Source organism: Heterodontus francisci, unplaced genomic scaffold, assembly GCF_036365525.1.
Source record: "Heterodontus francisci isolate sHetFra1 unplaced genomic scaffold, sHetFra1.hap1 HAP1_SCAFFOLD_151, whole genome shotgun sequence".
NCBI classification, from domain to species: Eukaryota; Metazoa; Chordata; class Chondrichthyes; order Heterodontiformes; family Heterodontidae; genus Heterodontus; species Heterodontus francisci.
Window position 1 is genome coordinate 135,001 of NW_027141586.1, and position 16,159 is coordinate 151,159.

Sequence of the window (16,159 nt, forward strand, 5' to 3'; positions counted from 1 at the left end):
TGACCATATTAGAGCTCTGTCCAGCATTGGGCACTGTGCTGACCATACTGGAGCCCTGTCCAGCATTGGGCATTGTGCTGACTATACTAGAGCTCTGTCCAGCATGGGGCATTGTGCTGACCATACAAGAACCCTGTCCAGCATGGGGCATTGTGCTGACCATACTAGAGCTCTGTCCAGCATGGGGCACTGTGCTGACCATACTAGAGCTCTGGCCAGCATGGGGCATTGTGCTGACCATACTAGAGCCCTGTGCAGCATGGGGCATTGTGCTGACTATACTAGAGCTCTGTCCAGCATGGGGCACTGTGCTGACCATACTAGAGCCCTGTCCAGCATGGGGCATTGTGCTGACCACACTAGAGCCCTGTCCAGCATGGGGCACTGTGCTGACCACACTAGAGCCCTGTCCAGCATGGGGCATTGTGCTGATAATACTAGAGCTCTGTCCAACAAGGGGCATTGTGCTGACCATACTAGAGCCCTGTGCAGCATGGGGCATTGTGCTGACTATACTAGAGCCCTGTCCAGCATGGGGCATTGTGCTGACCATACTAGAGCTCTGTCCAGCATTGGGCATTGTGCTGACCATACAAGAGCCCTGTCCAGCATGGGGCATTGTGCTGACCACACTAGAGCCCTGTCCTGCATGGGGCACTGTGCTGACCATACTAGAGCCCTGTCCAGCATGGGGCATTGTGCTGACCATACTAGAGCCCTGACCAGCATGAGGCACTGTGCTGACCATACTAGAGCCCTGTCCAGCATGGGGCATTGTGCTGACCATACAAGAGCCATGTCCAGTATGGGGCATTGTGCTGACCATACTAGAGCCCTGTCCAGCATGTGGCACTTTGCTGACCATACAAGAGCCCTGTCCAGCATGGGGCACTGTGCTGACCACACTAGTGCCCTGTCCAGCATGGGGCATTATGCTGACCACACTAGAGCCCTGTCCAGCATGGGGCATTGTGCTGACCATACTAGAGCTCTGTCCAGCATGGGGCATTGTGCTGACCATACTAGAGCTCTGTCCAGCATGGGGCATTGTGCTGACCATACTAGAGCTCTGTCCAGCATGGGGCATTGTGCTGACCATACTAGAGCTCTGTCCAGCATGGGGCATTGTGCTGACCATACTCGGGCCCTGTCCAGCATGGGGCATTGTGCTAACCATGCTGGAGCCCTGTCCAGCATGGGGCATTGTGCTGACCATACTAGAGCCCTGTCCAGCATGGGGCATTGTGCTGATAATACTAGAGCAATGTCCAGCATGGGGCATTGTGCTGACCATACTAGAGCCCTGTCCAGCATGGGGCATTGTGCTGATAATACTAGAGCCCTGTCCAGCATGGGGCATTGTGCTGACCATACTAGAGCCCTGTCCAGCATGGGGCATTGTGCTGACCATACGAGAGCCCTGTCCAGCATGGGGCATTGTGCTGACCATACTAGAGCCCTGTCGAGCATGGGGCACTGTGCTGACCACTCTAGAGCCCTGTCCAGCATGGGGCATTGTGCTGACCACACTAGAGCCCTGTCCAGCATGGGGCATTGTGCTGACCATACTAGAGCTCTGTCCAGCATGGGGCATTGTGCTGACCATACTAGAGCCCTGTGCAGCATGGGGCATTGTGCTGACCACACTAGAGCCCTGTCCAGCATGGGGCATTGTGCTGACCATACTAGAGCCCTGTCCAGCATGGGGCATTGTGCTGACCATACTAGAGCTCTGTCCAGCATGGGGCACTGTGCTGACCATACTAGAGCTCTGTCCAGCATTGGGCACTGTGCTGACCATACTGGAGCCCTGTCCAGCATTGGGCATTGTGCTGACTATACTAGAGCTCTGTCCAGCATGGGGCATTGTGCTGACCATACAAGAACCCTGTCCAGCATGGGGCATTGTGCTGACCATACTAGAGCTCTGTCCAGCATGGGGCACTGTGCTGACCATACTAGAGCTCTGGCCAGCATGGGGCATTGTGCTGACCATACTAGAGCCCTGTGCAGCATGGGGCATTGTGCTGACTATACTAGAGCTCTGTCCAGCATGGGGCACTGTGCTGACCATACTAGAGCCCTGTCCAGCATGGGGCATTGTGCTGACCACACTAGAGCCCTGTCCAGCATGGGGCACTGTGCTGACCACACTAGAGCCCTGTACAGCATGGGGCATTGTGCTGATAATACTAGAGCTCTGTCCAACAAGGGGCATTGTGCTGACCATACTAGAGCCCTGTGCAGCATGGGGCATTGTGCTGACTATACTAGAGCCCTGTCCAGCATGGGGCATTGTGCTGACCATACTAGAGCTCTGTCCAGCATGGGGCACTGTGCTGACCATACTAGAGCTCTGTCCAGCATGGGGCATTGTGCTGACCATACTAGAGACCTGTGCAGCATGGGCCATTGTGTTGACTATACTAGAGCCCTGTCCAGCATGGGGCATTGTGCTGACCATACTAGAGCTCTGTCCAGCATGGGGCATTGTGCTGACCATACTAGAGCTCTGTCCAGCATGGGGCATTGTGCTGACCATACTAGAGCCCTGTCCAGCATGGGGCACTGTGCTGACCATACTAGAGCCCTGTCCAGCATGGGGCATTGTGCTGACCATACTAGAGCTCTGTCCAGCATGGGGCATTGTGCTGACCATACTAGAGCCCTGTCCAGCATGGGGCACTATGCTGACCACTCTAGAGCCCTGTCCAGCATGGGGCACTGTGCTGACCATACTAGAGCCCTGTCCAGCATGGGGCACTGTGCTGACCATACTAGAGCTCTGTCCAGCATGGGGCATTGTGCTGACCATACTAGAGCCCTGTCCAGCATGGGGCACTGTGCTGACCATACTAGAGCTCTGTCCAGCATGGGGCATTGTGCTGATAATACTAGAGCTCTGTCCAGCATGGGGCATTGTGCTGACCATACTAGAGCCCTGTCTAGCATGGGGCATTGTGCTGATAATACGAGAGCTCTGTCCAGCATGGGGCACTGTGCTGACCATACTAGAGCTCTGTCCAGCATGGGGCATTGTGCTGACCATACTAGAGCTCTGTCCAGCATGGGGTATTGTGCTGACCATACTAGAGCTCTGTCCAGCATGGGGCATTGTGCTGACCATACTAGAGCTCTGTCCAGCATGGGGTATTGTGCTGACCATACTAGAGCTCTGTCCAGCATGGGGCATTGTGCTGACCATACGAGCGCCCTGTCCAGCATGGGGCATTGTGCTGACCATACTAGAGCCCTGTCCAGCATGGGGCACTGTGCTGACCATACTAGAGCCCTGTCCAGCATGGGGCATTGTGCTGACCATACTAGAGCCCTGTCCAGCATGGGGCATTGTGCTAACCACACTAGAGCTCTGTCCAGCATGGGGCATTGTGCTGATAATACTAGAGCCCTGTCCAGCATGGGGCATTGTGCTGACCATACTAGAGCCCTGTCCAGCAAGGGGCACTGTGCTGACCACACTAGAGCCCTGTCCAGCATGGGGCATTGTGCTGACCATACTGGAGCATTGTCCAGCATGGGGCATTGTGCTGACCATACTAGTGCCCTGTCCAGCATGGGGCATTGTGCTGACCAATCTAGAGCCCTGTCCAGCATGGGGCATTGTGCCGACGATACTAGAGCCCTGTCCAGCATGGGGCATTGTGCTGACCACACTAGAGCCCTGTCCAGCATGGGGCATTGTGCTGACCACACTAGAGCTCTGTCCCGCATGGGGCATTGTGCTGACCATACTATAGCTCTGTCCAGCATGGGGCATTGTGCTGACCATACTAGAGCCCTGTCCAGCATGGGGCACTGTGCTGACCATACTATAGCTCTGTCCAGCATGGGGCATTGTGCTGACCATACTAGAGCTCTGTCCAGCATGGGGCACTGTGCTGACCATACTAGAGCCCTGTCCAGCATGGGGCACTGTGCTGACCACACTAGAGCCCTGTCCAGCATGGAGCATATTGCTGACCATACTAGAGGTCTGTCCAGCATGGGGCATTGTGCTGACCATACTAGAGCCCTGTCCAGCATGGGGCATTGTGCTGACCATACAAGAGCTCTGTCCAGCATGGGGCATTGTGCTGACCATACTAGAGCTCTGTCCAGCATGGGGCATTGTGCTGATAATACTAGAGCTCTGTCCAGCATGGGCACTGTGCTGACCACACTAGAGCCCTGTCCAGCATGGGGCATTGTGCTGACCATACTAGAGCTCTGTCCAGCATGGGGCATTGTGCTGACCATACTAGAGCCCTGTCCAGCATGGGGCATTGTGCTGATAATACTAGAGCCCTGTCCAGCATGGGGCACTGTGCTGACCACACTAGAGCCCTGTCCAGCATGGGGCATTGTGCTGACCATACTGGAGCATTGTCCAGCATGGGGCATTGTGCTGACCATACTAGAGCTCTGTCCAGCATGGGGCATTGTGCTGACCATCCGAGAGCTCTGTCCAGCATGGGGCATTGTGCTGACCATACTAGAGCTCTGTCCAGCATGGGGCACTGTGCTGACCACACTAGAGCCCTGTCTAGCATGGGGCATTGTGCTGACCATACTGGAGCCCTGTCCAGCATGGGGCACTGTGCTGACCATACTAGAGCTCTGTCCCGCATGGGGCATTGTGCTGACCATACTAGAGCTCTGTCCAGCTTGGGGCATTGTGCTGATAATACTAGAGCTCTGTCCAGCATGGGGCACTGTGCTGACCATACTAGAGCCCTGTCCAGCATGGGGCATTGTGCTGATAATACTAGAGCTCTGTCCAGCATGGGGCATTGTGCTGACCACACTAGAGCCCTGTCCAGCATGGGGCACTGTGCTGACCATACTGGAGCATTGTCCAGCATGGGGCATTGTGCTGACCATACCAGAGCTCTGTCCAGCATGGGGCATTGTGCTGACCATATTAGAGTTTTGTCCAGCTTGGGGCATTGTGCTGACCATACTAGAGCAGCTGTCCAGCATGGGGCATTGTGCTGACCATACTAGAGCTCTGTCCAGCATGGGGCATTGTGCTGATAATACTAGAGCTCTGTCCAGCATGGGGCATTGTGCTGACCATACTAGAGCCCTGTCCAGCATGGGGCATTGTGCTGACCATACTAGAGCCCTGTCCAGCATGGGGCACTGTGCTGACCATATTAGAGTTTTGTCCAGCATGGGGCATTGTGCTGACCTTACTAGAGCTCTGTCCAGCATGGGGCATTGTGCTGACCATACTAGAGCCCTGTCCAGCATGGGGCACTGTGCTGACCATACTATAGCTCTGTCCAGCATGTGGCATTGTGCTGACCATACTATAGCTCTGTCCAGCATGGGGCACTGTGCTGATAATGCTAGAGCCCTGTGCAGCATGGGGCATTGTGCTGATAATACTAGAGCCCTGTCCAGCATGGGGCACTGTGCTGATAATACTAGAGCCCTGTCCAGCATGGGGCACTGTGCTGATAATACTAGAGCTCTGTCCAGCATGGGGCATTGTGCTGACCACACTAGAGCCCTGTCCAGCATGGGGCATTGTGCTGACCATACTGGAGCATTGTCCAGCATGGGGCATTGTGCTGACCACACTAGAGCCCTGTCCAGCATGGGGCATTGTGCTGACCATACTAGAGCTCTGTCCAGCATGGGGCATTGTGCTGACCATACTAGAGCCCTGTGCAGCAAGGGGCATTGTGCTGACCACACTAGAGCCCTGTCCAGCATGGGGCATTGTGCTGACCATACTAGAGCCCTGTCCAGCATGGGGCATTGTGCTGACCATACTAGAGTTCTGTCCAGCATGGGGCACTGTGCTGACCATACTAGAGCCCTGTCCAGCATGGGGCATTGTGCTGACCATACTAGAGCTCTGTCCAGCATTGGGCACTGTGCTGACCATACTGGAGCCCTGTCCAGCATGGGGCATTGTGCTGACTATACTAGAGCTCTGTCCAGCATGGGGCATTGTGCTGACCATACAAGAACCCTGTCCAGCATGGGGCATTGTGCTGACCATACTAGAGCTCTGTCCAGCATGGGGCACTGTGCTGACCATACTAGAGCTCTGTCCAGCATGGGGCATTGTGCTGACCATACTAGAGCCCTGTGCAGCATGGGGCATTGTGCTGACTAAACTAGAGCTCTGTCCAGCATGGGGCACTGTGCTGACCATACTAGAGCCCTGTCCAGCATGGGGCATTGTGCTGACCACACTAGAGCCCTGTCCAGCATGGGGCACTGTGCTGACCACACTAGAGCCCTGTCCAGCATGGGGCATTGTGCTGATAATACTAGAGCTCTGTCCAACAAGGGGCATTGTGCTGACCATACTAGAGCCCTGTGCAGCATGGGGCATTGTGCTGACTATACTAGAGCCCTGTCCAGCATGGGGCATTGTGCTGACCATACTAGAGCTCTGTCCAGCATGGGGCACTGTGCTGACCATACTAGAGCTCTGTCCAGCATGGGGCATTGTGCTGACCATACTAGAGCCCTGTGCAGCATGGGGCATTGTGCTGACTATACTAGAGCCCTGTCCAGCATGGGGCATTGTGCTGACCATACTAGAGCTCTGTCCAGCATGGGGCATTGTGCTGACCATACTAGAGCTCTGTCCAGCATGGGGCATTGTGCTGATCATACTAGAGCCCTGTCCAGCATGGGGCACTGTGCTGACCATACTAGAGCCCTGTCCAGCATGGGGCATTGTGCTGACCATACTAGTGCTCTGTCCAGCATGGGGCATTGTGCTGACCATACTAGAGCCCTGTCCAGCATGGGGCACTATGCTGACCACTCTAGAGCCCTGTCCAGCATGGGGCACTGTGCTGACCATACTAGAGCTCTGTCCAGCATGGGGCATTGTGCTGACCATACTAGAGCCCTGTCCAGCATGGGGCACTGTGCTGACCATACTAGAGCTCTGTCCAGCATGGGGCATTGTGCTGATAATACTAGAGCTCTGTCCAGCATGGGGCATTGTGCTGACCATACTAGAGCCCTGTCTAGCATGGGGCATTGTGCTGATAATACGAGAGCTCTGTCCAGCATGGGGCACTGTGCTGACCATACTAGAGCTCTGTCCAGCATGGGGCATTGTGCTGACCATACTAGAGCTCTGTCCAGCATGGGGCATTGTGCTGACCATACTAGAGCTCTGTCCAGCATGGGGCATTGTGCTGACCATACTAGAGCCCTGTCCAGCATGGGGCATTGTGCTAACCATACTAGAGCTCTGTCCAGCATGGGGCATTGTGCTGACCACACTAGAGCTCTGTCCAGCATGGGGCATTGTGCTGATAATACTAGAGCCCTGTCCAGCATGGGGCATTGTGCTGACCATACTAGAGCCCTGTCCAGCAAGGGGCACTGTGCTGACCACACTAGAGCCCTGTCCAGCATGGGGCATTGTGCTGACCATACTGGAGCATTGTCCAGCATGGGGCATTGTGCTGACCATACTAGAGCCCTGTCCAGCATGGGGCATTGTGCTGACCAATCTAGAGCCCTGTCCAGCATGGGGCATTGTGCCGACCATACTGGAGCCCTGTCCAGCATGGGGCATTGTGCTGACCACACTAGAGCCCTGTCCAGCATGGGGCATTGTGCTGACCACACTAGAGCTCTGTCCCGCATGGGGCATTGTGCTGACCATACTATAGCTCTGTCCAGCATGGGGCATTGTGCTGACCATACTAGAGCCCTGTCCAGCATGGGGCACTGTGCTGACCATACTATAGCTCTGTCCAGCATGGGGCATTGTGCTGACCATACTAGAGCTCTGTCCAGCATGGGGCACTGTGCTGACCATACTAGAGCCCTGTCCAGCATGGGGCACTGTGCTGACCACACTAGAGCCCTGTCCAGCATGGAGCATATTGCTGACCATACTAGAGGTCTGTCCAGCATGGGGCATTGTGCTGACCATACTAGAGCCCTGTCCAGCATGGGGCATTGTGCTGACCATACTAGAGCTCTGTCCAGCATGGGGCATTGTGCTGACCATACTAGAGCTCTGTCCAGCATGGGGCATTGTGCTGATAATACTAGAGCTCTGTCCAGCATGGGCACTGTGCTGACCACACTAGAGCCCAGTCCAGCATGGGGCATTGTGCTGACCATACTAGAGCTCTGTCCAGCATGGGGCATTGTGCTGACCATACTAGAGCCCTGTCCAGCATGGGGCATTGTGCTGACCATACTAGAGCTCTGTCCAGCATGGGGCATTGTGCTGATAATACTAGAGCTCTGTCCAGCATGGGGCACTGTGCTGACCATACTAGAGCCCTGTCCAGCATGGGGCACTGTGCTGACCACACTAGAGCCCTGTCCAGCATGGGGCATTGTGCTGACCATACTGGAGCATTGTCCAGCATGGGGCATTGTGCTGACCATACTAGAGCTCTGTCCAGCATGGGGCATTGTGCTGACCATACTAGATCTCTGTCCAGCATGGGGCATTGTGCTGACCATACTAGAGCTCTGTCCAGCATGGGGCATTGTGCTGACCATACTGGAGCCCTGTCCAGCATGGGGCACTGTGCTGACCATACTAGAGCTCTGTCCCGCATGGGGCATTGTGCTGACCATACTAGAGCTCTGTCCAGCATGGGGCACTGTTCTGACCATACTAGAGCCCTGTCCAGCATGGGGCATTGTGCTGATAATACTAGAGCTCTGTCCAGCATGGGGCATTGTGCTGACCACACTAGAGCCCTGTCCAGCATGGGGCACTGTGCTGACCATACTGGAGCATTGTCCAGCATGGGGCATTGTGCTGACCATACCAGAGCTCTGTCCAGCATGGGGCATTGTGCTGACCATATTAGAGTTTTGTCCAGCTTGGGGCATTGTGCTGACCATACTAGAGCTCTTTCCAGCATGGGGCATTGTGCTGACTATACTAGAGCTCTGTCCAGCATGGGGCATTGTGCTGATAATACTAGAGTTCTGTCCAGCATGGGGCATTGTGCTGACCATACTAGAGCCCTGTCCAGCATGGGGCATTGTGCTGACCATACTAGAGCCCTGTCCAGCATGGGGCACTGTGCTGACCATATTAGAGTTTTGTCCAGCATGGGGCATTGTGCTGACCATACTAGAGCTCTGTCCAGCATGGGGCATTGTGCTGACCATACTAGAGCCCTGTCCAGCATGGGGCACTGTGCTGACCATACTATAGCTCTGTCCAGCATGGGGCATTGTGCTGACCATACTATAGCTCTGTCCAGCATGGGGCACTGTGCTGATAATACTAGAGCCCTGTCCAGCATGGGGCATTGTGCTGATAATACTAGAGCCCTGTCCAGCATGGGGCACTGTGCTGATAATACTAGAGCCCTGTCCAGCATGGGGCACTGTGCTGATAATACTAGAGCTCTGTCCAGCATGGGGCATTGTGCTGACCACACTAGAGCCCTGTCCAGCATGGGGCATTGTGCTGACCATACTGGAGCATTGTCCAGCATGGGGCATTGTGCTGACCATACTAGAGCCCTGTGAAGCATGGGGCATTGTGCTGACCATACTAGAGCCCTGTGCAGCATGGGGCATTGTGCTGATAATACTAGAGCTCTGTCCAGCATGGGGCATTGTGCTGACCATACTAGAGCTCTGTCCAGCATGGGGCATTGTGCTGACCACACTAGAGCCCTGTCCAGCATGGGGCATTGTGCTGATAATACTAGAGCTCTGTCCAGCATGGGGCACTGTGCTGACCATACTAGAGCCCTGTCCAGCATGGGGCACTGTGCTGACCACACTAGAGCCCTGTCCAGCATGGGGCATTGTGCTGACCATAATGGAGCATTGTCCAGCATGGGGCATTGTGCTGACCATACTAGAGCTCTGTCCAGCATGGGGCATTGTGCTGACCATATTAGAGTTCTGTCCAGCATGGGGCATTGTGCTGACCATACTGGAGCTCTGTCCAGCATGGGGCATTGTGCTGACCATACTGGAGCCCTGTCCAGCATGGGGCACTGTGCTGACCATATTAGAGTTCTGTCCAGCATGGGGCATTGTGCTGACCATACTAGAGCTCTGTCCAGCATGGGGCATTGTGCTGACCATATTAGAGTTCTGTCCAGCATGGGGCATTGTGCTGACCATATTAGAGTTCTGTCCAGCATGGGGCATTGTGCTGACCATACTAGAGCTCTGTCCATCATGGGGCATTGTGCTGACCATACTGGAGCCCTGTCCAGCATGGGGCACTGTGCTGACCATACTAGAGCTCTGTCCCGCATGGGGCATTGTGCTGACCATACAAGAGCCCTGTCCAGCATGGGGCATTGTGCTGATAATGCTAGAGCCCTGTCCAGCATGGGGCATTGTGCTGACCATACTAGAGCATTGTCCAGCATGGGGCATTGTGCTGACCATACTAGAGCCCTGTCCAGCATGGGGCATTGTGCTGACCATACTAGAGCCCTGTCCAGCATGGGGCACTGTGCTGACCATACTAGAGCCCTGTCCAGCATGGGGCATTGTGCTGACCATACTAGAGCCCTGTCCAGCATGGGGCATTGTGCTGACCATACTAGAGCCCTGTCCAGCATGGGGCACTGTGCTGACCATTTTGGAGCTCTGTCCAGCGTGGGGCATTTTGCTGACCATACTAGAGCATTGTCCACCATTGGGCACTGTGCTGACCACACGAGTGTACTGCCCACCATGGGACACTGTGCTGACCACACTAAAAGTGGCCGGCTGTGTGGTTCGCATCATTTTATGGGTCCCATTTTCTGCGCCCTCAGCACCAGTGGGTCTGTAGAGTTGAAAATCGTGGCTAGGAACAGATACAGAGAGAAAGAAATTCACTTTAAAAAGAGAATTGAGAAAAGATTGAAGGCATATTATTTGCAGAAATATGGGAAATGCACAAGAGAATGGGACTAATGGAGTGGTGAGGCCATGGAGGGATTCAGACTCATGAATGAGAATATTAAAATTAAGGTGCTGCCAGACCGGGAGCCAATGTAGATCAGTGAGCACAGGGGTGATGGGTGATCGGGATTTGGTGTGAGTTAGGATACAGGCATCAGAGTTCTGGATGGGCTGTGGTTTATGGAGGTTTATAACTGGGAGGGTGACCAGGAGAGATTCGGAATAGTCAAGTGTGGATTTAACAAAGGCACATATGAGGGTTTATGCAGCAGATGGGCTGAGGCAGAAGTGGAGACGAGTGATATTACTCAGGTGGTAGTAGGCAGGGTTGCTGATGGAGAGAATTTGGAGATGAACTCAAGTAAGGTAAAAATAGAACACAGAGGTTGTAAACTGTCTGGTTCAGCCTCAGGATCGGGTATGTGGTTCACAGATAGGGGATGGAGTTTGTGATGGAGACCAATGGACCAATGACACTGTCTTCTCTCTTCCCACAATTTACGTTCCAGAACAGTATTTCAGTAAACAGGGTTTACAGATCTCCTAGCTGGAAATAGAGACAGTATCAGCAGCAAAGAGGAGAGAGTAAATTACAAGAACTGAAATACCGTTAGCAGTGGTTTATACAGCTGATTTCTGGAGATAGAGATTCAGCAGAAATAACAACAGCAGAAAGGAGGGTAGAGAAAATTACAGGAACAGTAATGCAGTTAAACATGGTTAATCAAGGTAATTACTGGAGATATTCACCGGGATTAACAACAGCAGCAAGGAGGGTAGAGTAAATTACAGGAATATAATACAGTTAAACATGGTTTAAGGAATAAATACCTGGAAACAGATACTAACCAGGGACACCAACAAGACCGAGGATGGGATAATAAATGTATTGAGCAATCCGAAGTGCGAGGTAGATGCGAAAGTTTAATGAGAACCGATCATAATGTGTAGAAAGATAGTGAAGTTCTGAGGATAAACTCTTGCTCATTGTTGTAACATTCCAATCTATTGTTCTCAGATTCTGACCCATTGTTCTCAGATTCTGACCCATTGTTCTCAGACTCTGACACATTGTTCTCAGATTCTGACCCATTGTTCTCAGATTCTGATCTATCCTCTCCCTCTCTCTGGAGCCGCTGATCCCTGTGAGTGCCGGGCGTGATGCTCCCGCTGACAGTATGGGATAACACATCGAAAGGAGTCCCATATTAATAGAAGAGGGAAACCCTCCTGTGACACAATCAGGGTCCATGGAGACTGACATTAATTACAGTCACTGAACAAACAGTTTCAGTTAACACCATTCTATCCAACACCTTTTTGTACCACAATAAACTGGAACTCTTACCCAGTCTGAATGGATGTTTTGGGGTTTCTGAGGGAAGGAATAGTGGAAATAGCAGAGGCACTGGCCAGAATCTTCCAATCCTCCTTGGATATGGGTGTGATGACAGAGGATTGGAGGATTGTAAATCTTACATCCTGTTTAAAAAAGGAGATATGCGATAAATGCTGTAATTACTGACCAGTCAGACTAGTGTCACGACTGGGGACATTTGTAGACGTGACAACCCAAGAGAAAAATACTTGTTGCTTGTAAAAACATTGGATAGTAAATGGTTAGCAACCTGGATATGCTAAAGACTATTGATGTCTGGCAAACAACAACAAAAACAACAATTTATATTTAGATATTGCCTTTAATGTTATAAAAAATCCCAAGGTGCTTCACAGGAGCATTATGAAGCAAAGTGCGAACTGAGATACAACAGGAGATATTAGGTCAAAGGACCAACAGCTTAGCCAAAGAGGAAGGTTTCAAGGAATGTCTTAAAGGAGGAAAGTGAGATGGAGAGGTGCAGAGGCGGAGATGTGTAGGGAGGATACTGCAGCTTGGGCCCCGGCAGCTGAAGGCACGGTCGCCAGTGGTGCAGTGATTAAAATAACGGATGTAAAAGAGACCAGAATTAGAGGAGCACAGATGTCTCGATGGGTTCTGGAGCTGGAGGAGATTACAGAGATAGGGAGGGGCGAGGCTATTGAGAGATATGACAACAAGGATGAGAATTTTAAAATCAAGATATTGCTTGACTGGGAGCCAATGTCGGTCAGTGAGATATAAACAGGACTTGGTGTGAGCTAAGACATGGGCAGCAGAGTTTTGGATGACCTCAAGTTTACAGAGAGTAGATATGGGAGATCAGCCAGGAGTGATTTGGAATAGTCACATCGAGAGGTGCCGAAGGCATGAATGAGGTTTCAGCAGCAGATGGGCTGAGACAGGGGTGAAGTCAGGCGATGTTACTGAGGTGGAAATAGGCGGTTGTAATGATCCCCTGAAAATGAGGTTAAAGCTCATTTTGTGATGAAATGTGACACCAAGGTTGTAAACATATTGTCTGAATCTCAGACTGCCACCAGGAAGAGGGATGGGATCAATAGCAAGGGAACAGAGTTGGAGTGGGGAGTGATAACAATTGCTTCAGTCTTCCCAATATTTAATTGGAGGAAATTTCTGCTCATCCAGTACTGGGTGTCGGATAATCAGTCTGATAATTTAACAACAGTGGAGGAGTGGAGAGAGGTAGTGCTGAGGTGAACTTGATGGAGTTCTTTGATAAAACAATGGAGAGGGTTGATGAGGGTGGTGTGATTGAAGTTATGTATATGGACTTTCAAAAGGTGTTTGATCAAGTGACCTTCAATAGACAGGTTAGGAAAACTGAACACTATGAATTAAAGGGACAGTGACAGTGTGGATATAACATTGACTAAGGAACAGTAAACAGAGAGAAGTGGTGAAAGGTTGTTGTTCAGACTCAATGGGAGTATACAGTGGTGTTCCCCTGGGCTCAATATTAGGACCACTGCCCTTTTTGCTCTTGGAAACCCAGGGTGGGTAGGGCAGAGGCCATTCCTCCTCTTTCTTTCCAGAGCTTTCCCTCTCTCTGCAGCTTCTGCTCCATTTGTTGATCATGTTACAGACGCAGAGACACTGTAACTACAGTCCCCATTCATCGTACAGAGTTGTGTCACCAAGTCCTCTCTCCTCCCTGAATGTCTGCAGCAGCTCATAACACAACCTCCAGAAAACCATCCACAGCACCTCCACTAACTTTGTAATAACAGAAGTAAGTCAAAAGCCCCTCACCTGCAAGTTGGACGCCTGGTCCTTTTAACTAACACTAGAGGGGGATCCTCGTGCTGCTGAATGTATGTTCAGCTGAGAGTGACTAACACAGGTGGTCAGCATACATGCAAGGACCAAGTATCAAAGACGTACATCAAAGTTGCTGAAATGGCTGATCGACTTCATATTCAGACCTCTCCTCACACTACAGACACACACACGTTACACCGACACGAGCACCCCGGCCAGCCTGGGTGTCCTGTACAATGTGCTGGATGTGACCGGCAGTGCAGCTCACACCATTTTATGGATCCAAGCTTCCACAGCATGAGTGGAGCAGGAGAGATGAAATGTGTGGTCAGGAAGACCACACTGCGGCTGTCTGGATACAAAATTGTCTGGCCCATAGAAGACAGAGGGTGTTAGTAGATGGAAAGTATTCAGCATGGAGCTCGGTGACCAGTGGTGTTCTGCAGGGATCTGTTCTGGGACCTCTGCTCTTTGTGATTTTTATAAATGACTTGGATGAGGAAGTGGAAGGCTGGGTTAGCAAGTTTGCCGATGACACGAAGGTTGCTAGAGTTGTGGATAGTGTGGAAGGCTGTTGTAGGTTGCAATGGGACATTGACAGGATGCAGAGCTGGGTTGAGAAGTGGCAGATGGAGTTCAACCTGGAAAAGTGTGAAGTGATTCATTTTGGGAGGTCGAATTTGAATGCAGAATACAGGCTTAAAGACAGGGTTTTTGTAGTGTGGAGGAACAGAGGGATCTTGGGGTCCATGTCCAGAGATCGCTCAAAGTTGCCACCCAAGTTGATAGGGTTGTTAAGAAGGCGTATGGTTTGTTGGCTTTCATTAACGGGGGATTGAGTTTAAGGGCTGCGAGGTTATGCTGCAGCTCTATAAGGCCCTGGTTCGACCACACTTGGAATATTGTGTTCAGTTCTGGTCGCCTCATTATAGGAAGGGTATGGATGCTTTAGAGAGGGTGCAGAGGAGATTTACCAGGATGCTGCCTGGACTGGAGGGCATGTCTTATGAAGAAAGATTGAGGGAGCTAGGGCTTTTCTCATTGGAGCGAAGAAGGATGAGAGGTGACTTGATAGAGGGGTACAAGATGATGAGAGGCAAAGATAGAGTGGATAGTCAGAGACTTTTTCCCAGGTGGAAAGGGCTATCACTAGTGGGCATAATTTTAAGGTGACTGGAGGAAGGTTTCAGGGAGATGTCAGAGGTAGGTTCTTTACACTGAGAGTGGTGGGTGCGTGGAATGCGCTGCCAGTGGTGGTAGTAGAAGCAGATACATTAGGGAAATTTAAGCGACTCTTGGATCGGTACATGGATGATAGGAGAATGAAGGGTAGGTAGTTAGTTTGATCTTAGAGTAGGTTAAAGGTTCGGCACAACATCGTGGGCCGAAGGGCCTGTACTGTGCTGTACTGTTCTATGCTCTATGTTCTATGTTATATGAAGAGAGGCAGAGGGAAAGAAACTCACTTTTAAGCCGGAATTGGAAAAAATATTTTTAAGAGGAACAAGTTTCAGGAACATTGGAAATGAACAGGGGATTGGGATAATCAGAGGGGTGAGGACATGGAGGGATTTGATCACATGAGTGAGAATATTAAAATTGAGGTGTTACTGGACCAAGAGCCAATGTAGGTCAGTCAGCACAGGGATGTTGGATGAACAGAATTTGGTGCAAATTAGAAGATGGCAGCAGAGTTTTGGATGACCACAGGTTACAGAGAGCAGGATGTGGGAGACCAGCCAGGAGTGTGTTAGAATAGTCAAGTCTCGAGATAAAAAAAGGCATGGATGAGGTTTTTAGCAGCAGCTGAATTGAGCTCTCTCTCTCTCGTTCTTTCTCTCTCTGTCGGCCTCATTTGCTCTGTCCCACACTCAGAATCTTATAAGTTTCAATCAAGTCGCCTCTTACTCTTCTAAACTCCAGCTGACATAAGCCTAGCCTGTCCAGCCTTTCCTCATTAGAGAACACCCCCATTCCAGGCATTAGTCTAGTAAACCATCTCTGAACTGCTTCGAATGCATTTCCACCTGTTCTTCAATGAGTAGACCAATACTGCAAACAGTCTTCCAGAAGTGGTCTCCCTATATAACTGAAACATAACCTCCCTACATTTGT

The 16,159-nt window shown here is 51.5% G+C and overlaps 1 protein-coding gene across 1 annotated transcript in view; it reads right to left on the reverse strand.

The window, feature by feature from the left end:
• LOC137364077 (probable G-protein coupled receptor 139) overlaps positions 1–16,159 on the reverse strand; it is a gene marked incomplete at its 5' end in the record, with an annotated part of 156,199 nt that overhangs the window by 105,065 nt on the left and 34,975 nt on the right. The window contains 2 exons of the mRNA XM_068027521.1: positions 11,734–11,926; positions 12,233–12,237. Of these exons, the coding sequence (XP_067883622.1) occupies positions 11,734–11,926; positions 12,233–12,237 (198 nt within the window). The remainder of the gene's footprint in view (positions 1–11,733; positions 11,927–12,232; positions 12,238–16,159) is intronic.